The sequence below is a fragment of the Adiantum capillus-veneris genome, chromosome 30 (genome assembly GCF_014529385.1).
Source record: "Adiantum capillus-veneris isolate H3 chromosome 30, ASM1452938v2, whole genome shotgun sequence".
NCBI lineage: Eukaryota > Viridiplantae > Streptophyta > Polypodiopsida > Polypodiales > Pteridaceae > Adiantum > Adiantum capillus-veneris.
The window spans coordinates 47,547,558-47,572,407 of NC_140960.1; the positions used below are offsets into that span (position 1 = coordinate 47,547,558).

General features: G+C 43.3%; 1 protein-coding gene across 1 annotated transcript in view; it reads right to left on the reverse strand.

Annotated features, from left to right (window-relative positions):
* Nucleotides 1-10,357: 10,357 nt before the first annotated feature.
* The window catches only part of LOC147417902 (pentatricopeptide repeat-containing protein At2g04860-like), a 56,819-nt gene continuing 42,326 nt past the window's right edge, over nt 10,358-24,850 (reverse strand). The window contains exon 2 of the mRNA XM_086506828.1: nt 10,358-14,277. Coding sequence (XP_086362954.1) covers nt 10,648-14,277 — 3,630 coding nt within the window. The 3' untranslated portion in view covers nt 10,358-10,647. The remainder of the gene's footprint in view (nt 14,278-24,850) is intronic.

The following is a 24,850-nucleotide window of genomic DNA, read 5'->3' on the forward strand; positions in this document are numbered from 1 at the left end:
TAAATCAAGTGCTTGAGAATGCTACTATGTACATGAAGATAGTGGGTAGCTACTATGTATAGGAAGATAGTGGGTAGCTTGATCTACTTGACTATCTCACGTCTAGACTTGAGCTACACAGTTGAATTGATAAGTCAATTTATGCAGTCTCCCAGGAAACTACACCTTGATGCAGTGAGGCGCACTTTGCACTATATGAGTGCTACTTTAGATTATGCACTCTTTTATAGGGCTGATGTGGAATTGCAGCTCTATGGATACACAGATGCAAATTGGGATGGTAGTACATACGATCACATGTTTACCAACGGATTTATGTTCTCACTTGAGAGTGCTGCTATCACATGGAGCAGCAAGAAGCAACCTACGGTTGCTCCTTCGAGTACAGAGGCAGAGTACTGGGTGCTACAGTGGTGGCATGTGAGGTAGCATGGCTGGGCTTGCTACTTCACGACTTTCGAGTACAAGTACAGAGGCCGGTTTTCATCTACTATGACAACCTTAGCACCATACAATTGGCACGAAACCCAATGTTTCATGCTAGGACAAAGCACATTGAGGTGCACTACCACTTCATCAGAGAGAGGGTCTTAGCAGGCGACATCGACCTAGAGTACGTGGCAACGGATAAGCAAGTTGCAGATATCTTCACGAAGGTCCTTGGAGCAAAGAAGCTACGGCGATTTCAAGTGATGCTTAGCATACGAGAGATGGCGTTGAGCTTGAGGGGGGAGTGTTGAGATGTCAAGCTCAACTCTTGGATGACTAGCACTGATAGTCATCATCACTGGTGCGCCTTGGTGGATACACATATCTTCGCCAATGCTACTACATATGTACTACACCGAGCTGGTCTACCTACCGAAGTGATGGCACACTTATCTACTCACCTCACTCACTAGCGGTTTACATTAGACCATTGTACTTGTTTCCCTTTTTATGATGTATTTTCCCTTATATTTGTAGACCTCTTATCTTGAGTAAGTGAAGAAGAAGAAGTACAATCTTTTGCCTTCATCTTTGTGTGTGTGTGTGTGTGTATGCTTGCAAGAGCTCAAGCTCTCTCCTTCTCTATCTCTTGACAATTGGCAAAAAAATTCCTTAATACTATCAAAATGCCCCTTTGCATCTTTGGACCATTGGAAGACATGAACCTCTTGAACCATCTTCTGAAGAGAATAGACACATAGCAAAATCATCCTACTTCAAGTATCTTGCTTATCTCTTGCCATAAGTCCTACTACTAAATCTCTCCCACTCATCTTGAAACAAAAAAGGGTAACGATTACACTGTGTAGCAACATTAAGTGGCGTGTATAATCAACACACACCCTCCACTTACCATTCTTCTTGGGAGTTATAACAACCAAGGAAACCCACTTTGACTCTTGCACGGGATAGGTAATACCCGCTTCAAGTAGCTCGTTTATCTCTTACCATAAGGCCTTCTACTAAATCTCTCCGAGTCTTCATAGTTTTTGTGCCTTCGATGAATACCCCTCTTTGAGCCAAATCTTGTACTCCACCCCCTTTTCCCTCGTAGATATTTGTATTTTGTTGCAAACAACTTGGGATAGGAAGCACATAATTGCTCATAACTTTCCATCCCTTACTCAGTCAAGTCTTGAGCCAACATACCATCCACCTCTATTGCGTCCATAACATGAACATGCACATAACTTTCCATCTCCTGCTCATTCAAGTCTTAAGCCAACATACTATCCACCTATATTGTATCTAAACATGAGATGACTTACCTTTCCTTGTGTGGGGAGGGTATAGGAAACCCCGAACAAACCTGCATCAATCTTCAGAATGTCATCGTCAATAAATAATTGGATCAACATTGTCACCCGCTTTCATCATAAAGAAATCGATGAGGCATTCAATACTCATAATCTTTACCTTTACACCCCGAGCTATGTCCAAGCACCTTGCCTAGGTATGATTTTCCATCCTCATGAACACATTTGACTTGGCCACCACTTAACACCTGCATCTCTCATAGCAACCTCTGTCATGACACATGCCTGATCATCCCCATTTATATAGGCAGACACGTGCATCTTCTTTTCATTGAGAGCATCACTGAGAGGGAGTACATCAATGGGATTCCCTACCCTTAACATCGTATTCTACATAGCATGCACAATCTCCCTAGCTTGTGGAAGCTTAGTACTAACATTGGTAGACCACTATCTTTTCAATTTAGGATTTAGTGCCAACAATTGACCAAATCTGATATTCACTCTCTGACTTTTGACATCACTTACTAGTCTATTCATGATGGCAGTGTCCAACTTAGAAATTCATTTTCTTTATCCTACGACGCCTTCTCCTTTTATTGGTTTTTGTTTGGTCTTTTCCTACATCCACCTTCTCTTTCCCTTTGCGGCTTCAAATCTGTTGCTCCATCTCCGTCTTCCTTTCTCAACGAGCCCTTTTATTGGCCAACACATCCACATCCAGTTTGTCAACTCCTATAATATTAAACTGGGAGATTTCTTGATTTCTTGGAGGGGGAGGAGGTGCCAGATTATCAACTGGTTGCTCTCTTGGACATTTGAGCACCCCCCGCCCTCTACCTCTACCAAATAGTGGATACATGCATCCTCTTTCTTTGGTGGTTGTGGGCAGTTAGCATAGTGTCCCTTTTCTCTGTAATTATAGCATCGACCAAGCAAAGGCCAAACTTTGCCTCTTTCACCTCTCACTTGCTTTTTTTCCCTTAACACTTAATCGTAATTCTTGGATTTTTAAAATAGTTCTTGAACACTACGTACCCATTGCTGTGGAATAGTTGCCATCCCATGGTTTGCCAATTCTTCATTTGAGCTTCATTTTGTAAACTCTACAGTTGTGCAAAAGCCACCACTGTTGGGGTATAAAGCCCAATGTGGTCGCCCAGGTAAGTGGGCGGGCCGCCAGGTATGTACACATGTTCTTTTGTAAAAACCTAATAAGAACTCACTATGCTCTACACATTACAGCAGAGCGAGTTCACCATATCGTCATGCTCTTCTTCTCTCACTCTCTCTCGCGTCGCACTTCCGCTCGTACTCCTTCAACTGGTATCAGAGCTCAGATCGAGGCTCGGGGCAGCACTGCAGGAGGCTAGAGTCACCAGCTCAGATTGGAGTGAAATTTGATAGGTGAAGACACGGCCCCAAATCCTGTAGGTAAGCCCGAAGGACTTGGTGTTCTCAGAATTTCATTCTCAGGTCATCTCAGCCACCGTTCGGCTTCGACAAAGATCTGCGCAGGCCATTTTCGACTACGTGGTCTCGGCGGGTGCAGATCCGACTCTGCAAATTTGGGGTTTTCGGCCTACGACTGCAGGTGCTGAGGATATTGACACTCCCAGAGTGTTGATTTGTGGCTGTCTACACATCGAAGGACGGCTCACAGTTCTTGGAGGCGTGTCACATAGGACACGGGCAGACTGTAGGCGACATCCACTAGTTCATCAGGTAGCTTGTGTTTGCTGCTTGATATTCCAGATTTCATCCTGACATTGCAGGTACTTCCACAAGGGATGTATTGTCAGAGATGATGCATGTTTGTTGAGGGTTTGCTGGCTGTGAGTCACGCAGCAAACAACCGCCGCAGCGGTTACAACATACAGTGGGAAATTTGTGGATGTATGACTTTGTGGGAAGTCTACGTACTGTCAGATTTACTGCAGCCTTTGTTGAGGGTCGAGTGAGGTTTTATTGATCTGGGGGATTCTCGAATATTGAGATCCTTTCGGTGATATAGGTCTTGGAGCGATCCCTCGAGCACCCTTAGATAGGCAGCTAGGATGTATTGACTGTGAGGTAGACAGTTGGGATTGCATCTTTGCTTTACTGCCGTTGAGGCATTGTCACAGTCTATGCTTACAGGACAGTGACAGGATAGTGAGAGACAATACAGGTGCAGGACAGGTTTACCCGCAGCTTACAGTGTCAAAGAGACAGTGGTTTTTTGAGCTGTTTTTTGGTCTGTTTTTTGAGTACACCAGAGCCATTTTACAAAGGAGACTCTGCCAAAATTTATGCAGAATCTGAAGCTTTCTTGGTTCATTTGGCAGGTTGATATTGGTTCAGAGGTTAGTTTACAGGGGAAACTCTGCCGAATTTTTCCCAGGAAAGTAAACTACTGTGAAGCGTAGCTATGGCTGGATCACAGGACACTGCTCTTTACAATATCAAGAAGCTGGATGGAACCAATTTCCCATTGTGGAAGAAGCAGATTTGGCACGTGTTGGTACAAAAGAAGCAGATAAAACCTATAAAGCTCAAGGGGATAAAACCAGAAGATATGGACGAAGATGAATGGAGCGAAATAGATGAATTGGCACTTTCTACCATTATGCTGACTTTGGCAGAAAGCGTTTACTTCAATGTAGTAGACGAGATGTCGGCTTATCCCACATGGGATTTAAGGCACACATATGAAATGGATTGTTTTCTAAATAACAAATAATTCATACTCTTAAATAACCATAAAAAACTTCACTCATCAAATCAAAACACATTACAAAACATCCCTTTAAAAGATTAATCTTTTTGAACTAAAAAACTTATATGTGATATGAATGTAGTTCTATGCTTAAGCAAAATGTAACTTTTAAAAAAAGCACCATTCGTTAAAGCTGAGTGATCTTTATGAGAACAGAGTGCAGCTTCACAGGTATACTGGCTTAAGAAGCTTGTTGACTTGAAGATGAAAGAAGGGACACCTATGTCCAATCATCTGAATGAATTCAACACAATCTATAGTCAATTGTCAGCTCAAGGTGTCAAGTTTGATGAACCTGTTAGAGCTATGTTCCTGTTGATCACATTGCCGGAAAGTTGGGACACTTTTCGCACAGCTTTGAGTAATTCTGCACCTCCAGATGGTTTGAACATAGCAGGTGTAGAAGGAAGTCTGCTTACTGAAGAAACCAATAGAAAGACAATGGACAAAGGCAAAGTAACAGCCTTAGTTGTCAGGGGAAGGACCAAAGAAAAGTACAAAGGTGGAAAGAGGAATCAGTCTCGTAGCAAGTCCCGCAGTGCTAAAGGAAAGAGTGACATAGAATGCTACCATTGTGGCAAGAAGGGTCACATGAAAAGAGACTGCAGAGAATGGAAAGCAGAAAAAGGCAAAGAGAAAGCTAAAGACCATAGTGAGAAGAACAAGTCCTCAGTGAAGATTCAAGAAATAAATGTGACAAACACTGTTGTAGAGGATGACAGTCTAGTGTCAGGAGACATCTGCTCAGCCGAACGTTTCTTTGTGGCATAGCCGGTTAGGACATATGTCCAAGAAGGGAATGGAAATCTTGTCTCGTTCTGGTTATTTGCCTGGCTTTTCATTTAATGATTTTGAATTCTGTGAACATTGTCTGTATGGTAAGCAAACATAGCAGCCACATAAGCATAGAAGCAGTAGAAGAGATACACAGTTGGCACTTGTTCATAGTGATTTGTGTGGACCTATGCCTAACCGATCTCTAGGGGGAGCTTCTTACTTTATGACATTTATAGATGATTACTCGAGGAAAGTATGGGTTTACTTTCTCAAGCACAAGGATGAAGTGTTTAGTGTTTTCAAAACGTTTGTGACACTTGTGGAGAATCAGAGTGGCAAGAAGCTTAAATGCTTACGCACTGACAATGGTGAAGAGTATGTTTCAAAGGCCTTTCAGGACTTTTGTGAGTCAAAAGGTATAAAACGTGAACTTACTGCTCCTTACAATCCTCCTCAAAATGGTGTTGCTGAGAGGATGAATAGGACCATACAAGAGAAGGTCAGAAGTATGTTGTCTAATGCACAGCTGCCAAATGGGTTTTGGGCTGAAGCTGTATCAACAGCTGCTCATCTTGTAAATAGATCTCCTAGCAAGGTTTTGCAGAAGGATTCAGTGCCAGAGATGGTATGGTCAGGCAAAATGCCCTCATACAAGCATCTCAGAGTCTTTGGCTGTGAGGCATATACTCACGTTCCAAAGGAATTTAGGAACAAACTTGAGCCAAAGAGTAGAAAGTGCATCTTTCTAGGTTATGGTAATTCTGGTGAGATGGGGTACAGACTTTGGGATCCCGAATCCAGAAAGGTTGTCCGCAGCAATGATGTTCACTTTAATGAATCCAAATATCATTCTAAACCAGAGAGGGTTGAGGAGATTAGAAGAGTTGTCTTCCAAGAAGATGGACCTGCACGTGCAAGACAAAATGTCAGGGCTCAAGAGGAGCAAGGACAGGATAGAGTGGAACCACAGGTTGTGGCTGAGCCTGAGCCACCTATTGTGCGTAGATCTGGACGCGTCACGCGACCTCCTGATAGGTTTGTTCCATCTATGAACTATGTCATGTTGACTGATTGCAATGAGCCTTCATGTTACAAGGAAGCAGTGCAAATGAAGGACTCCGGAAATTGGCAATTGGCCATGCAGTCAGAGATGACAGCTCTGCATAAAAACCAGACATGGAAGCTAGTTAAATTACCACGGGTCAAAAAGGCTCTACCTTATAAATGGGTTTACAGGTATAAGATCACCGCTCATGATAGTCAGCCAAAGTACAAAGCAAGGCTTGTTGCCAAGGGCTTTAAGCAAGAACAAGGCATTGACTTTGATGAAGTCTTCTCTCCGGTGGTCAAGATGACTACATTGAGATGCTTTCTTGCATTGGTTGCCATATTAGATTTGGTGTTGCACCAAATGGATGTCAAGACAGTGTTCTTGCATGGTGATTTAGATGTGGAAATTTACATGCAGCAGCCAGAAGGGTTTGTTGAGAAAGGCAAGGAAGATTGGGTATGCCAGTTGTTAAAGAGTCTTTATGGCTTAAAACAATCACCGAGGGCATGGTACCATAAATTCCACAAGTTTATGCTTTCTCAAGGCTACAAACGTAGTGAGTTCGATCACTGTCTATATACAAAGAAGGCTAAGGATGGTAGTTGGCTGATCCTTATTTTGTATGTGGATGACATGTTGATTACTGGCAAGCACTTGGAAGAAATTTCAGCTTTGAAGTCAAAGCTGGCAAAATCGTTTGACATGAAAGACATGGGTGAGGCAAGTCATATACTTGGTATGCGCATTGAGAGAGACAGATCAAAGACGTTGATTTGGTTATCTCAAACAGAGTATATTGACAAGGTTTTGCAATGTTTCAATATGGAGAAGGGAAAGGCACTGAGTGTTCCATTGCCACCATATGTGAAACTTAGCAAACAAGATTGTCCTGTGTCTGAGGAAGAACAGGCTGAAATGGATAAGATTCCATATGCGTCTGCAGTGGGTAGTTTGATGTATGCAATGATTACTACTCGCCCAGACATTGCATACATGCAGTGGGAGTAGTAAGTCGATACATGTCAAACCCAGGCAAGAAACATTGGGAGGCAGTGAAAGGAATATTGAGATACCTGAAAGCTACAAAGAGTATGCTTATATGCTATGGGAGTCAGGAGCTAAGTGTAAAGGGTTTTACAGACTCAGATTATGCAGGTGACTTAGACAATCGAAGGTCTACGTCAGGGTATGTCTTTACATTGGCTGGTGGAGCAGTATCATGGCGTTCTAGATTACAAGATTGTGTTACTTAGTCTACTATAGAGGCTGAATATGTTGCAGCATCAGAGGCATGCAAAGAATCAATTTGGCTTAATCGACTAGTAACAGATTTGGGAATCAAAGAAGAGATGCCTGTGTTATATTGTGATAGTCAAAGTGCTATACAATTGGCTCGCAATCCAGTTTATCACTCAAAGACAAAGCATGTGGATGTGAAGTATCATTTCATCAGGGAAATGCTCGAGGATAAGCAACTTCAGCTTGTCAAAGTTCACACCACAGAAAATCCTGTTGATCTACTTACAAAAGGACTTCCCTCAGAGAGCTTTGCGCATTTTCGCAAGCAGTTAGGTGTAGGGTAGTACATCACTTCTCTACATCTCTTGTATATTAGCTTGTATAGTAGCTTCTCTCACACTTAAAGTACCACATTGGACTTTAAGTGGGAGGTTGTTGGGGTATAAATCCCAATGTGGTCGCCCAGGTAAGTGGGCGGGCCGCCAGGTATGTACACATGTTCTTTTGTAAAAACCTAATAAGAACTCACTATGCTCTACACATTACAGTAGAGCGAGTTCACCATATCGTCGTGCTCTTCTTCTCGCACTCTCTCTTGCATCGCACTTCCGCTCGTACTCCTTCAACCACCTCATACCCTAGTGCATCCTGATCAATCTTCTTGTTGATTTTATGGCTTTTTGATCAAGCAATTATCACTTCACCATTGTAACTTTTCAAGCTCTCAAGATCCACCTTGTTCCGCCGCTTAAGGTAAAAGCACGCCATAAATTTGTCGAGCTTAAGGTACAAGCGTGCCATAAATTTTCCATGCTTAGAGTATTCACCAATGGCTAATTACATAGCCTCTCCAACTCTAACATTCTTCAAAATGATTAAGACAAGTATTAAAATTTTCACTTAGATTCTATTTGAGGGCCTTCACGTCCATATCAGTTGGAGACACCTCCTTGCAAAAATCATGTAGAAATCGCATTTCTAGAGCCAACCACGCTTGCTTTGGTTCACCTTCTGACGCATCAAATTGGCTTGCCAAGCATCACCAATGGGACGGTCTGCATTTTTCTTTCTTCATTTGGCATACACAAAGACAACATATATGATTCAAAATCTACAATCCCGTGAAAAATCAGTCGATAACTTCACCGGATTCAAGAAACTCCTCCTCACTGGGGGGTACTAGAAGCTGGAAGGGGAAACACACTCGGCAACACATATTCACCTCTCTATATCTCATATGGAATCATTACATCCCGACCCTCTCATAAAAACAAGCCAAAATTCACCACAATACTTTGATCACCTTCTCTCAAGAATACAATCACTCACAAAAAACACAGCTTAACACATACCAATCTACACAATAGCTTCTTGATCTCTACTACACGCACCGCACCTCCCTCTGTGTGTGTGTGTGTGTGTGTGTGTGTGTGTGTGTGTGTGTGTGTGTGTGTGTGTGTGTGTGTGCGCGCGCACACCCACAATTGGCCTGGGGGGCTCACACTCGCACACAACCCGACACCACTACGTCGATGGTGCGTGTATGATGGTGGCCCAAGGAGTATGTGAAGATATGGTGTCACATTCATTTGCAGGAAAGACCATCCAAACCTCATGTTCCGGGCTTCAATCCCAAACATGTGCTCCACATTCCGATGTTCTCAAGGCCCCAAACTAACATGCCAAAATGGAGAAAAAACACATGTTCTGCTGAAACCACTAAAAGCATACACCTCTTGTTTGCACCTTGTCTTCATACTTGGTGTGGCACTCCAAAATATAGTTGTAAGCACCCATGACTCTGCTTTCCACCATTCTTAGCATCGACTCTTGTTGGCTACACCAATGTCTTATGTTTTCCAATTGCATGAAGCATCTATTTATCTTGTTGTTTAGGTTTTTTTCTTAGAGGGGTAAATGAGGACGATCACTCTTTCTATAAGAGGGGGGTATGTGACAATTTAATGACAAGTTGATGACATGGAAATCGTACGAACTAATCAATCTGAAATTTTCTATGCATGCTTTTTCCAGGTGAATTATTAGGCAAGTTGCTTTTGGTTTCAATTATTAATAGCAGCATTGTTCAATTGCTTTTGAGTCTGTTTCTTAGGATTAAGCTTATAAGTATGTGGCCTAAGACCCAGTTGTAACTCAAATCATGGTGAGTAGTCTCGCCCAATAGTTGTATCCAATTGTTAATAATAATAAAGAATCGCAGCTAAGGGCGCCCAAATTAGAGGACAGTGATCTTCGAGAGGGAACTTTGCCTCTTCCATATTCCAAAATTGAAGCTATATATGTTTTGTTCAATTGTTCCAAGTTTGTATCATTGATTTTCTGCCAACATGTGGTGTACTTAATTATATATATCACTCTCCTATTGGCTTCAAAAAAAAAAAAAATCACTACCTATATAGTGCGAAGACACACTCTAAAGAGAAGAAAACGCTAAAGGGAAAATAAGCAAAAGAAAACAATCGACCATCTCTTTATATAAACACAAAAAGTCTTTTGAATTTCCATTCTCATGGGTCTTTTCATTTCCTAAACTCACCCTTCACTTATCCACTTCAAATGTTTTGAAAGGCTTTTCATTTTTCCGAGATTGGGGAGACCTAATTGCCCTAAATTGTGTCGCACATCGATGGTAATTCATCTAAACTAATCCATTGAATATTCTTATTTCGATTTCATTGAACTATGTTAGACTATTGCTTGTTGCAAGTTAAACTTTTAAGTAGGATTTATGTAAGAGTTGCATTGACAAAGGTTAAGAAACATAAATAATGAAGCCTTGTCTTCAATGTTTATACCAAGGTCAGGAATTGTCTTAAATGTTTGTATGAGCTTCTTACACGAGATGTAATTTTTCAAGAACAAGTTGTAGAGCTTGACCAGCCCATCTTAGTGCCATAATCAACATGATCTGCGCATGATCGTTAATTCAGTTTGCAGAATGTTTCTGCATCAAAGGTAGAAACAGGGTTCCTTGCTAGCATGCACAAGAGAATGAGAGTTCCTTTAAATTTTCCAGCAGGCAGCAAATCCCTGCTTTAGCCATCTCCTCCTGCACATTATCCCAAAATTTCAATCTCCTGCTCATGTATGTTGGCATTAACAAAAATGTTGCACATGCATACATAAGCGGCAGCATCCGTATCATCCAGTGCCACTACATTCTCAAAAGCAAGTTTTCCGATTCCGACATTGCCCCACCTTTGACATGCCCCCAATGTACTATGCCATGCAACAATACCTGGATGACAAGGCATCCTGCTAATTACTGCCATTGCCTTATCTACTTGCCCTGCTCGTCCAAGAAGATCAACAATGCAGGAGTGATGTTCCAATGTTGGAATAAGACCATGATCACTCACAATAGCCTCAAAATATATTTGGCCCAACTCCACTGCCCCTGCATGACTACAAGCATTAAGAACACAACTAAATGTGACAAGATCTGGCAGCATATCCTCAGCTCGCATCTTTTCAAAGGTTTGAAAGACATCTTCACTCTGGCCATGCTGACCATATCCAGCTATTAAAGTGTTCCACGAGACTAGGTCCCTAGCTTGAAGCTTGTCGAAGGCATATTGTGCGGCTAGAAAAGCACCACACTTGACATACATATCGACCAACGTGTTGCCCATAATAAGCTCTCTCTCCAGCCCCTTTTGTACGGTCTCTGAGTGTAATTCTCTTCCTCTATCTGAAGCCACCATGCTACTGCAGGCTTTCAGGCCACAAATGAGTATTGAAACATCACTAGTGATGCCATCATGCCCCATCTGCTCAAAAAAGCCGAATGCATCCTCTACGCACCCAAACTCCACATATCCAGAAATAAACGCGTTCCATGAGACATTGTCTCGATACGGAAGGCTGTAAAAGACCTTTTGTGAATCCTCGAGTGCACCACTTTTGGCATACATGTCAACCAAAGCATTCCCGACTGAAAGGTGTGTCTCCAACAGGCCTCTTTTTGCAGCTTCAACATGTAATGCTTGGCCCTTTCTCATGGCACGTGGGTTGCCACATACTGTCAAAATGCATGCAAGAGTCACAGCATCCCAAGAGATCCCTTTCTCAAGCATCTTTTCAAAATAGTAGAGAGCCTCATCACCACACCCATGTTCCGCATAGCCTGCAAGGAGAGCAGTCCACGTAACAACATCCTGGGTTTCAAGCTTGTGAAATGTTTCATGTGCTTCTGGGAACAAGCCACACCTAGAATACACATCGACTAAGGTGTTGCCAACAAGAATGTCTTGTTCCAGCCCTTTACAAACCGCTTCACTGTGTATTTCCTGAGCTTCCGCAGTGGCTTTCAAAGTACCACAAGCTTTCAAGCTGCAACCTAGGGTGATAGTATCTGCTGATACAGGCTTGTGGTGCTCATGCTTGTAAAAATGAAGTACTTTCTCTTCACATCCACAGTCAATGTAACCTGATATGAGAGTGTTTAATGACATGACACCAGAGAAAGGAAGATGGTCGAACACATGCTGTGCATCACCAAGAGAGTAACATTTAGAATACATTTCTATAAGAGCATTCGCAACCTCACCATTCTCCAGCCCTCTCTCAACAATTTCTTTGTGCAACTCACGACCTTCATTGATGACTCCAATGCCAGTGCAAGCTTTCAAGACACAACTATAAGTTATAGCATCTGGTGAAATGCCTTCAGGCTCCATGAGTTTATAACGCCTCAGAGCTTCCTCACCAGACGTGTACTCTGCGTACCCTGCTAATAGCGCATTCCATGAGGCCACATCCCGAGCTGGGAGCATCTCAAACACACTCTGTGCTTCCGTACAAAGGCCACATTTGGCATACACATCAATCAAACTACTGCCCACATATGCGTCTTGTTCTAACCAACCTTGTTTCACCATCTCGATATGTATATGCCAACCCGTGAATGGGGCTCCGAGACGACTGCAAATTTTTAGGGAGGAGATTACGGTGCCAGCATTTGAGCATACACCTTCATGCTGCATCTGATCAAAACACTTCAACGCCTCCTCATATAGCCCAAATTCTAATAAAGCAGATATGAAAGCATTCCACAAGCCCGCATCCCTGACTGACGAACTTTTAAAGACGTATTGCATGTCTGTGAACCAACCACATTTAGCATAGACATCTACAAAGATACTGCCAAAAAAGACGTCACTGTCAAATATACCAAGCTTTACAACATAAGCATGTATTTCCTGTGCTCTTGAACCAGCTGCCATACTAGCACAAGCTTTCAAGCTGGAGATGAATGTAGCAGCATCAGGAGTGATTTCATCATGTTGCATTTGCTCAAACCAGTTGAGTGCCTTCTCACTGTAACCATACTCTGTAAATCTATTAATCAATGCATTCCAGGAGACAATGTTTCGAGCTGGAAGCTTGTCAAAAACTTCCTGAGCTTCTACCAATGAGCCACACTTGGCATATGTATCAACCAAGCTGCCACCAAGGATTATATCACCTTCTAAGAGCCCTTTCTTCAGTATTTCAGCATGTATTTCCCTCACTCTGCCAGCATCTCCTTTGTTGCCACAAGCTTTTAAACTACAGACAAGGGTAACTCCATCTGGAGAAATCCCATTACGTGCCATATGTTTATGCCAGCCCAGAGCTTCATCACTACATCCGTGCTCAGCATAACCAGAAATCAATGCATTCCATGTAACAACATTCTGTACTCGGAGGTTATCAAACACTTCTTGTGCCTTAGCAAGATCGCCACATTTTGCATACATATGAATCAGGGAGCTTCCAACATAAACATCTTTCTCCACTACTTCTTTATCCAATTTAGCATGTATGTCCTCACCTGTGTTAATGTCTTTCAGCTCAGTGCACGCCTTCAGTAAAGCCAAAGACACAGGTGCAGTAAGATTTATGGAAGCCTTGTCCTGCATTTTCTGGTACAAATTGAGGGCTTCGTGTGGCTCTCTGCATTTTGCATAGCCTGTAATAAGAGCACCCCACACAGATGCACGCTGACTCTCAAGTCTGTCGAAGAGTTGCTGGGCGGGGTTCATGCATCCAGCATCTACAAAGGCCAATATGAGACTTTCTACCAATTCATTTTCTGCATCAAGGCCATACTCATGCATACAGTGTTGCAAAGCATAAGCTGAGTCTTTTTCCTTTCTACATTTGTGCAGAAGATTACCAAGGTTTACAAAAGATAAGTTGCTACCTTTAGAATGAGAGTCCAAATCTGTGTCATGAAGGAACTTACGTTGATGGTTAACGAGCTTGTCAGAAAACAGCGTGGAGGAGAAAATGCCTGGATTTGAGAGAAATGGTGCTGCAACAACCTTCAGTGTGTCATCAGATGGATTGGAATGTGAATACGAGGCATGCATGCTACTCTCCAATGCCTTCTGTTTATAATCAAGGCTGTCGAGACACGGTTGCAATACATGCTGGTGGGGCCCAGTTTTAACGTTATCTTGGATCTGCATTGCATGCAGGCTTGAGCTTCGCAAGACTTGGCATGTCTCCTTCAAGACTGAGTTATTAATGGGCATGTAACAAGGTATTTTGTGCCCATTGCAGTAAGCTGCAGTTAAAAGAGGTTCTTCTGTGTTGCTTAGTCTTAATTTGTCATGTACCCAGCTGGGACTGAACCGGGAGTCCAACCAAAGGGGCTGATTTGTGTGTTTGTGTGTGAAGTCTGGGGCCCTAGGATTTGTCTATGACAAGAAATGAAATAAAATTACATCCTCTCCAAGAACATGCGTGTGTGTGTGTGTGTGTGTGTGTGAGAGAGAGAGAGAGAGGGGGGGGGGGGGGGGGGGGGCGGGGGGCGCATATACACCTAGATGCCGAATCCATGAAAAGTCTAGATTCAACCGTAAATGTACCTGAAAGCTATATATTCATGGTACTAGTTTCCATGATGTTTCGAAATGTTTCGTATGGAACGAGTTTCAAAAGTTTCGAAACAGTTTGCTAGATTAAGAAACACCACCACAGAAGTTTCATCAGCAACTATGAGTGACAAGCCAATATAAAGCCTTGACGCGGAGATTACTTATAAAAGTTTCGAAACAGTTTGCTAGATTAAGAAACGCCACCACAGAAGTTTCATCAGCAACTATGAGTGACAAGCCAATATAAAGCCTTGACGCGGAGATTACTTATAAAAGACTAGGAGAGTGTCCATAACTCCCCTTGAGTTGAGGACACAGTAAGTGTGTAAGACTATGTGACATAAGAGACTAGCAAGAAGCATTCACATTCGAAACCTTTTGCGAGAAGTTTCGAAATGTTAGAAACATTTTGTAAGTTTTCTCATTTACAAAACGAGTTTCTTGGCGGCCCCCTTATATCACCATTGTGCCCAATAAGGGGGGTGTATGACTACGTAACATATTATGCTCTCACACCTCGTGCGTATTCACTCACACACACATAAACACCACGTTCAGCGCACTGAGTTTCTATCACGTTCTTGGAGGTGCACGACACTCTTGTCATAACAAAGCCTAGTTGTTATGTGCAGCGGACGTGTTGATGGTGATAGCTCAAGATGAGTGCTCAGTATGTACACGAGGTTCCTTTCACTTAATAAGAGAGATGTGCAATGGAAAGAGAGAGAGAGACGAGAGAATAGAACCGAGTGAAGGTCTGTGAGTGAGAGAGACAGAAAGAAGACTAACACCAGGATGGGGTCCCAAACACCCCTCCAAGGGCCCCCACTCTACTGCTAGAGCGGTGTTTGCTTTAGATTGCACAAATGCTGATACAATGGTTCTAGATACTGCGATGCATGGGATCATGCACTGGACGCTTGAACTCAACTGTACGGAGAGGCTAAGGGCTGAAATCAGAAAATGCTAATGGAACTCACTTGGATCTGCAAACTCTAATGAAGCTATGGGCTGAAAACTGAAAACGCTGGCTCATCTGATGCAAAAACGCTAATGCTTCTGATGTCTGGAATCGTTGATGGGGCTGATCTGTTGCCATGAGGCTGAAAGTGAACGCTGGCTGATCTGCTACTAGTCGGTAAAAACGCTAGGCTGATGAAAAACGATGAGGGTTGTTGAGGATGCTAGGACGTTGTGTGCCCATCTAGTACTTGGTACTGAACTGATGATGAAATGCTAAGCCAAGGGGTCACCTTTATAGCTTTGCAAGGTGGGGTTGAGCAGAGGCCAGATAAATCCCCACAACTTCTTATATTGATGTTGGTCACTTATTAATAACTAATAAGAGCTGATTCATATGCACTAACCTAACTAGGCTTATTCTAATGGCATAAGTCCTATAATGTGAACACACCCCTGTGCCTACACCTAGTAGACACCGGGACATGCACGTTCTGTGAACAGGCTCACAAAGGTGCCAGAACATTTCCTAGGCTATCCTAAACCCTAGAAGTAGGAGTTACACCTTGTTCACATGCACATAGGGTTGTGACATTCCCCCCTTTGAAGGTGAGGTACTGGTACCAAGCTGCATGGCTTCCTTATAGTCTGCCAACAACTCTGGGTCATCTGCGAAGAAATCTTCATTGACCCCACACTGCCTTGTGGGTTCCTTGATCCTTGCACTTCAAAAAGTACCGCCGTGCTTGCTTCTTTGAAACATGCCAGAAGCGATGCAGTAAAATCTCCTACGGCTCCATGACTTCAGTTTCATCGTCGATCTCGGGTTCATCCTCTTCAAGAATCTCCTATGGGGAATTTCCTTGAAACAACTTTAACCAAGAAACATGGAAAACGTTGTGCATTGACCAATTTCATAGACACATCATTTATCTTTCTAATGATTGGAAACGGACCATATGACATACATTCTTCCCCTTCCTTGATAGTAACATCCCGATGATGCTTATTAGCCTACCTTGAATAAGATTCCCAAGCCTTGCTTAGCCGAAGCTTCACACTCTTAGTAACCTCTTCTAAGGACTGGCTCTCAGCATTCGCATCAAGCAACTGACTAACCAATCTAGTCAACAGAGACTCAAACGAACAGCCAAATGCTGCCTCATATGGAGTCATATCCATGGCTCTAGAATAGGAGTCATTCAAGAGTGCTTGTACCAATGGGAGATATTGTTCCCAGTGAGACTGTTGATCATGCACATACAACTTTAAGACATCAAAGGCTAACTGATTATAAATCTCAATTTGACCATCTGACTATGGATGAAATGTAGATGAGAAATTTAACTAGTGCCAAAATTTTCAAAGAGTGCTTGCCAACAATGTGACGTAAGTTTAAAATATCTACCTGAAGAAATCGACTTTGGCAAACCACAAAGGGGATACCAATGCTTAATGAACAAATGTGCTACATCTTGTGCTATTACTACAAGGAATGAGCATGCAGAACTTACTGAATCTCTCTCGTGTCGTGACAGAATCTAGACTTGGGGCTATGTCACAAAATGGTGATGTGGCAGGTGTTGGCAAGCTGCTGACATGGCAGAAAAGAGTATGGACAAGCTGACGTGGCAATCGCTGTACGGATTCCCATAAATCACGCTGACATGCTGATGTGGCGTAGCGTAAGAAATTCCACTTTTTGCGCTAACATGCTGATGTGGCCTGCTGTACGGAACTACGAAATTTATGATGGCTGCTTTTGGCAGATTTTAGCGCCAATTGCTTTTAGGACTCGCTGTTTTTGAGTTTACTGCTTTTAAGGGCTCTGCTTTTGGCAACCCTTTGTAAGAATAAAAGAAGCTGAAGGGCCTCACTTGTCAGAGCATCTAGACATAGAGTCTGAGAGCTGAGGACCCACGGGAGTTGTACTTTGCTCAAAGATTAATACAAAAAGAAATACCGAAAGAGGCACCAGTTTTTGGGGCTAATCTCTCTTGACACGGAACTATGTCGGGCCGTGTCGACTCAATAAATTGTGAAGTGTTTTAAGTGAATCTCTCTCTTGTGTCGCGACAGAATCTAGACTTGGGGTGCCCAAGTTTGTTACAGGTACCACTTTCTGAGTTTGCTGAGTGGCTAGCTCGGCTTCAAATTCTCCACTCTGTGAATCGTAGTCAAAGTCCATGTGCTTGAGGAAGTCGAGGTGGATGAAATTCTTGGTGGCTCTCGAGTCAAAGAAGATAAGGGCTTTCAAGCCGTTATTACGTAGGACTTCTCTGTTTTGAAGAAGGCTTAGATATTGTATGAGAAGTGAAAGTAGTATAATCAGGAGAGTATGATGGAGAAGAGATAGAGACATCCTTGCATTTGTTTAGCAGAGAGAGTTCTTTTTCTTGGTCCTTGCTCTTGCAAGGCCGTTGGTTCCAATCCGGAGATCCCTTCTGGGCTTCGACACCTCTTTCCACGTTTTCGTCTTGCCGGTTGTTACCACCGGCAGGATTTTCCTGGCGCCCATCGACATCTGTTCCTTGTGGCTTCTTGATTCCTTCCAAATCCTTTTGAACAGCCGACAACGTGAGAAGCTGCTTCAATTCCGCGAGTTGAACTCATACTTGTTGAAGTTCATCTTCAGCTGTTTTGTCGTGGCTCGTCATGCTTCTTCTCGTTCCTTCCTAGAATCGTCGTCCTTTGCAAAAAAAGCGAGGCGTCGGAGCAGCACACAAACAAGAACAAGAACCAGAGCAACCCCTCCGATCTTATTCTCAGACTTGATAGTCAATTCGTTCAAGAGCTGCACATTCCGAGAGGCGAGCTCTCAATTCCGTCTGCACTTGGAGTGTAAAACTCTGCAAACCGTTCTTGATTCCATTCCCAGAATCCCCGAGCGTAGGCCGAGGCCTTCTTACTCCTTCGCAATGGAGCACCTACAAAAAGGAAAAACCTAAAGCAACAACTTGTGGAACGTATTCACAAACTTCACATGTCGCTCCTTGCACAGAAAAGTGAACTACGTGCTCCGTCTTACCGCAAGCATTTGTAGATTCCCGGCTGTAGTACTCCTTTACCCTAGCGCTGGCAACACTGATTTGAAAGAGGGCGCTCGGTGTTGCTTTTATAGCCTCCTGGCAGCGGCAGGAATAGCTGGCGAGTCTACTATAGGAATAGCGAAGCCCATAGGGCGCTTGGAATAGCCAGAGGAGAGAGAGAGAGAGAGAGAGAGAGAGAGAGACCTTGCGCCAAGTTTAGAGAGAGGAGAAAGAGTGAGTGCTTGCATCAAATTCAGCCATAAGAAGAGATCGCTGCCTTTTTTCTTTTGTTTTCCCTTATAACTCTTGCTTTACTTTAAGTGGGTAGCTGATCACTTTTCTTTAAAAGGTGTGAACCTGGACAAAACTCCAAAAAAACTCATGAGCTGAAAATGGATGCTTACACAGACACGTTCCACGCGTCCCCGGATGCAGTTCTCATGCACAGATGTTACGCAAACATAGATTCCTCGCGGGAAAGCATCTGCCTTCCTAGAAAGCACTTAAAATTGTCCTGCCTTTTAGAAAAAGCTTCTCAGAACCCATCTTTATTCTTGTGCTTGTGTCTTTACTCGTATTCTTTTTTCCAGTTTGTATTTCCTGCCAGACCAATGGAATATTCCCTTTCCGATGTTCCTGTTGTCACAAATTGACCCTAAAAGTGAGGTGCATAACACAAATCAACCTTAGAAAGTGTGGTGCCCTTCATTTTATAAGCCAAGGGATGGGACAAATGAAAAGCCAAAGGTCGGATAAATGAGAAGCCAAAGGTCGGACAATTCAAAAGCCTAGGGTCAAGGGCACCCAAAAAGCTAGGCTTTTACCTATATAAAGGCCTCTTGAGAGCATTTGTGGGGATCATCAATTTTTGGGCGATCTCTCTCTTTGGGCATTTCTTGAAGACGACAAAGACTTGAGTCTTTGAAGATCAAGAACGCTTTGAGCACTTGTGACAACAACTTGTATACGCCATCTTTTGCAATATAAAAGAAATATCCTGGGGCGTGCTCGTCTTGAGCACCAACGCTTCTAGGGAATGAATTCCGCCTTCCTGTGTCTCATGTTCGTGTCTCATGTTTGGTCTCTCTCTCTCTCTCTCTCTCTCTCTCTCTCTCTCTCTCTCTCTCTCTCTCTCTCTCCCCCTCTCTCTCTCTCTCTAAGAAAGGAAAGACGGTTGTTGGTTTGGTAGCAGATATGATGGGAGTGCAAGTAGAAGATGAGTCCTCTGAGCTTTGCATAGCTTGGGGAAAAATTAGAGATCAGGAGGTCCTTATCTTTTTCGACAGCGGAGCCAAGGCTAACTTCATTTCAACAGAGTTGGCAGCTAGATTGGGGGTGAAACCAGAGGAGATGAACCAAAGGAGATGGGTCCCCAAATGGATGCTTCGATGGCAGCACCTGACAGAGAACTGGCAGTTACCCCTTTGATAGGCAAGCTTCGGTTGCACGTCCAAGGGTATGTTGGAAAAGAGGATTTTTTCATTATGCCCCTTGTGGGATGTGATGTCCTATTGGGAATGCCATGGCACTACACGAGTAGTGCAATGATTGATACCAAGGCAAAGAAGATTTTACTTCAGCACAAAGGAAAGGATCTCACTCTGGATGTAAAAATCAAGGGCAAGTATATCCCAATTGTATCTGTTGCGGCAGTTTCTAAGTTAATGAAATCTCATATTTTTGCTTGATTTTTGTTTGAGACAGGTCTCAAGATGAAGGTAATTCAAATTTATCTACTTTAACGACAGAGAGACTTGATTTGTTGAAACAATATCAGAATTATTTTTCAGAGAGCCTACCGGGGGAGTTGCTCTCTAAGCGTCCTGAGGATCATACCATTGATCTGATTCCAAGAAGATCACCTCCTAACAGACCCCTTTACAAAGTAAGCCCAACACAACAGGATGAGATCATGAGTCAAGTCAATGATCTTCTCAAGAAAGGATTGATTCAACTTAGTTTGTCACCCTTCTGTTCACCAGTTTTGCTTGTTCAGAAGAAGGATGGATCTTGGCGAATGTGGCATGTGCATCGACTATCGTGCACTCAACAAGATTACAATCAAGAACAAGTTTCCTATACCTAGGATCGACGACATCCTTGATCGACTTCAAGGATCAAGTCATTTTAGCAAGATTGACCTTAAAAGTGGCTATCATGAGATCCAGATTGCTCTTGAGGATGTTCACAAGACAACATTTCGTACCACTTTTGGACTCTATGAGTTTTTAGTGATGCCTTTTGGTGTAAGATGCAGCGGAAGTGAATGTTGAACTTTGCTCAAGATGAGTGCTCCGAACTGTGCTCAAGGTTCCTTTTACTTAGGGAAGGGAGAGCCTTCCGTGCTTTAGTGAGAGAGTGCAAGTGATCACAAACAAAGTGAATAGACACTGTGCGTGAAGGTGCATGAGACTGAGAGATAGAGAGAGCACATGACACATCCAACCCTATGTGTCCGTGGACAAGCTACAGCACGACAAGGGTTCAGTCAGTCCAGTCAGTCTAGATTTAGTAGTGATTGGCATTTGTGTGAGTCTATTCGTAGACCGTGCATGCCCAGTCACTTAGTATAGATGCATATCCTCTTGGTTGCACACAGCATGATCATCAGTATTCCCATCAGAATCCATTAGAATCAATTAGGGGAATTTTCCAGTGCATTTAGCCTATTTTCCCTATTTTTGGTATTTTCACTTATTATTTTTAAGTGACTTTCCAACAAAAGTAGGTAGGACAATTTTGCTAAGTTAATATATAAGCAAACCCAAATTAGCACTAAATGGCAGAAGAGGCAGCAGTAGCACATGCTCAACAAGCACCTTCTCAACAGAACCCCAACAGTAACCCCTTGGCGTTTTTGGTTCCTCCATCCTCGCCATAGAAGAACAGCCAGCGTTTTTGGATTCCCTCAGCACCTCCCCAACACCTAGCGTTTGCAGATTCGCTTGATCGCCATCAACAGATTGCATAGCGTTTTTGCATATCATCAGCAGTACCAAATTTCCCAAGCGTTTCTAGCCTCCCCATCATCCCCATGATCCCAGCATGCTAGCGTTTTTACTAACGCTACCATCAGCCCCCAGCGTTTTGGTTTTCAGCCATAATTGCCGCAGAAGATTCAGCGTTTTCAGCATGCATTAGAAGTAGCAGATTCAACCCTAGTTGGTTGCAGAAGACCCTCATTTTCAACCCTTGAAAACGCAGCCAAAACAGTCATTTTCAGCCACCGAAACAGTCCCAAATTTCAGTAAATAGAAGACCACAGATTTCAGCCCTAAATTTGTCGTCGTCATCGGCATAGTCCCAGATTGCATCAGTCCATTGCATCGTCATTGTACCACTTTGTGCAATCAATAAGTAGACCACTCTCGCTGACGAGAGTGGGGCCTTCGGAGGAGGGTTTTACAACGTCTCTGGTGTTGTATCTCTCTTCTCTCTCTCTCTCTCAGTCTCATACACTTGCACGCACAGTGTCCATTCACTTTGTTTGTGATCATAGCACTTTCCATTAAGAACGGAAGGCTCTCCCTTTCATAAGAACTAAAAGGAACCTTGAACACAGTTCGGAGCACTCATCTTGAGCAAAGCGCAAACATTCATTTCGCTGCACCTAACATTGGTATTAGAGCTTTGGCAGTGTTCTGTATCACTCAAGGAAAGAACCACAAGAATCACAAGATTTTTATTTATTTTTTGCTTGTTGAGGTCGCACGAACCCAAGTTCGCTTGGGCGTGTCGATTCCTAATCTTGTTTTTTGAAGAGTGACAGGAATCCCAAGAAAGAAGGGCTTGTCCAGCCTCCCCTTGTGTCTCTTTTCACTCATTGAAAGCGGACCATGCACTAGGCGGCCGGCCAATCGACGTGAGGTGGGAAAAAGCAACCTTGGTGTGAGCGCAAGGCCGCCAAGGGGTGCGCCCGCAGAAAGGAGTAGAACTCGGGTGAAGAGAAGATCCTTCTCAAACATGGTTTGCAAGCGAAAGAAAACCTCAAGAACCTCAAGACCCTTAAGAACCCAAGTTCCTCGTGAACTTAAGAAACCGAGACCCTCAAGAACCCAAGTTCCTCGTGAACTTAAGAACCCAAGCCCACAAGAACCCACAACTTCAGAATGGTCATCACTCGAAGCGGAATGGATACTTCATCGCTTGGAGGTGATGAGCATGAGAGAGGCGAAGAAGAATTTTCCCCACCAAGAGGTTTTTCTGACCCTTCCCCATCTACGACAAGGATTGCACTGACTCCTATGGAGGCTTTCGACAAGAGGATGATGGACAAGAAGTTAGAAAGCGAAGAAAGAATAGCAGCCATAGAGCGCAAATACCAAGAAAGCATGGCAGCCATAGCGCATGAGAGCGAGCAAGCATGCTTGGAAGCCAAAGCAAGAGAAGCAAAATTTGATTGCAAGAACAAAGAAAGAGAAGCAAGATTTGATTGCAAGAACAAAGCAAGAATACAAGAGTTCTTCCGACTCTTTTCTCAAGTTAAGGCACAGATGCAAGAGAATCAGGAAAAGGAGACTCTCTTAGTCTCTTCTTCTCCAAAGCATGACACACATGATTTGCATGATGATTTGAATGATATTCCTAAGCATGATGATTTGGATGATAATGACAAGCATGATGATTTGCATGATCAAGATGTGATTTTTCACAAGCATGAGGTGGCATGAAGATGATGTGATTGTTCACAAGGATGATGTGTTAGTGGATGCTTTTTCTAGCGAAGCTAACCTCATTGCAGATTCGATCAATCACAAAGAATCGATCTTGGCTTTCGAGTTGAGGTCCAAAGAACCCCCACAAGACAATTCGATCATTCAGGAAGAACTGATCTTGGCTCTCGAGCCTAGGTCCACAGAACCCTCACAAGAAGTATTATGTGTTCGCATGATTGATACGCACGCATTGTTCGAATGTTTCATTCGTGATCGTTTCCTGTATTTTAGTCAGCATCGTTATGTGATCCCTTTTCCTAGGCATGACATATTGTATGTTGAGCACGTTTCTCTCATGGATGAGCACGAATGTATGCGGATTTTCATGAAAAGCTGAAAAGTATGTATGTAAGGAAGTCACATTCCATGTCTCTTCCTTGGCATGACACAGTTTCCGAACGAGCACAGGACAGTATGAGCACCAAGCATGGGCATTTCCATTGTGCATTGCCAAAGTTGATTGCTCTAGATCATAAGAGAAAGATCCGATCTCATTGTTTGCATGTGTTTGATGAACGGGTGTTCACTCCGTCTCTAGGCTCATCTACATTGCATGCACAGTCTTTGAGGAAGACAGGATTTTTTCCACCCACTTTACATGGAATAGATATGTTCATGGTTTTGTGTTGGAAATGGTTTCGTGTTGGAAATGGTTTCAGGAATTTTCAGCCATGGAGATTCTTGAAGAAGAAAGAAGCACGACTCTCGATGAAGTTGAAGCATTGATGGAGCCACAGAAGACTTTGTGTCGCTTTCGGCGCGGCCCAAAGAAGCAAGCGTTGCAGACCTTTATGAAGTTCAAGTACCCAACGACCCACACATCAGAGTGGGCCGGCGAAGAGTCCCTTCCAGGATTCCGGATGCTATTGGCGATCTCCCTCGACGCCATACAGTTCGGTATCAGTACCTCACTTTGAAAAAGAGGGGATGTCACGTGACACATCCAACCCTATGTGTCCGTGGACAAGCTACAACACGACAAGGGTTCAGTCAGTCCAGTCAGTCTAGATTTAGCAATGATCTGGCACTTTTGTGAGCCTATTCGTAGACCGTGCATGCCCAGTCACTTAGTATAGATGCATATCCTCTGGTTGCACACAGCATGATCATCAGTATTCCCATCAGAATCCATTAGAATCAGTTAGGGAAATTTTCCAATGCATTTAGCCTATTTTCCCTATTTTTGGTATTTTCACTTATTATTTTTAAGTGACTTTCCAACAAAAGTAGGTAGGGCAATTTTGCTAAGTTAATATATAAGCAAACCCAAATTAGCACTAAAAGGCAGAAGAGGCAGCAGGAGCACATGCTCAACAGGCACCTTCTCAGCAGAACCCCAACAGTAACCCCTTGGCGTTTTTGGTTCCTTCATCCTCGCCATAGAAGAACAGCCAGCGTTTTTGGATTCCCTCAGCACCTCCCCAATACCTAGCGTTTGCAGATTCGCTTGATCGCCATCAGCAGATTGCATAGCGTTTTTGCATACCATCAGCAATACCAGATTTCCCAAGCGTTTCTAGCCTCCCCATCATCGCCATGATCCCAGCATGCTAGCATGCTAGCGTTTTTACTAACGCTACCATCAGCCCCCAGCGTTTTGGTTTTCAGCCATAATTGCCGCAAAAGACTCAGCGTTTTCAGCATGCATCAGATTCAGCCCTAGTTAGTTGCAGAAGACCCTCATTTTCA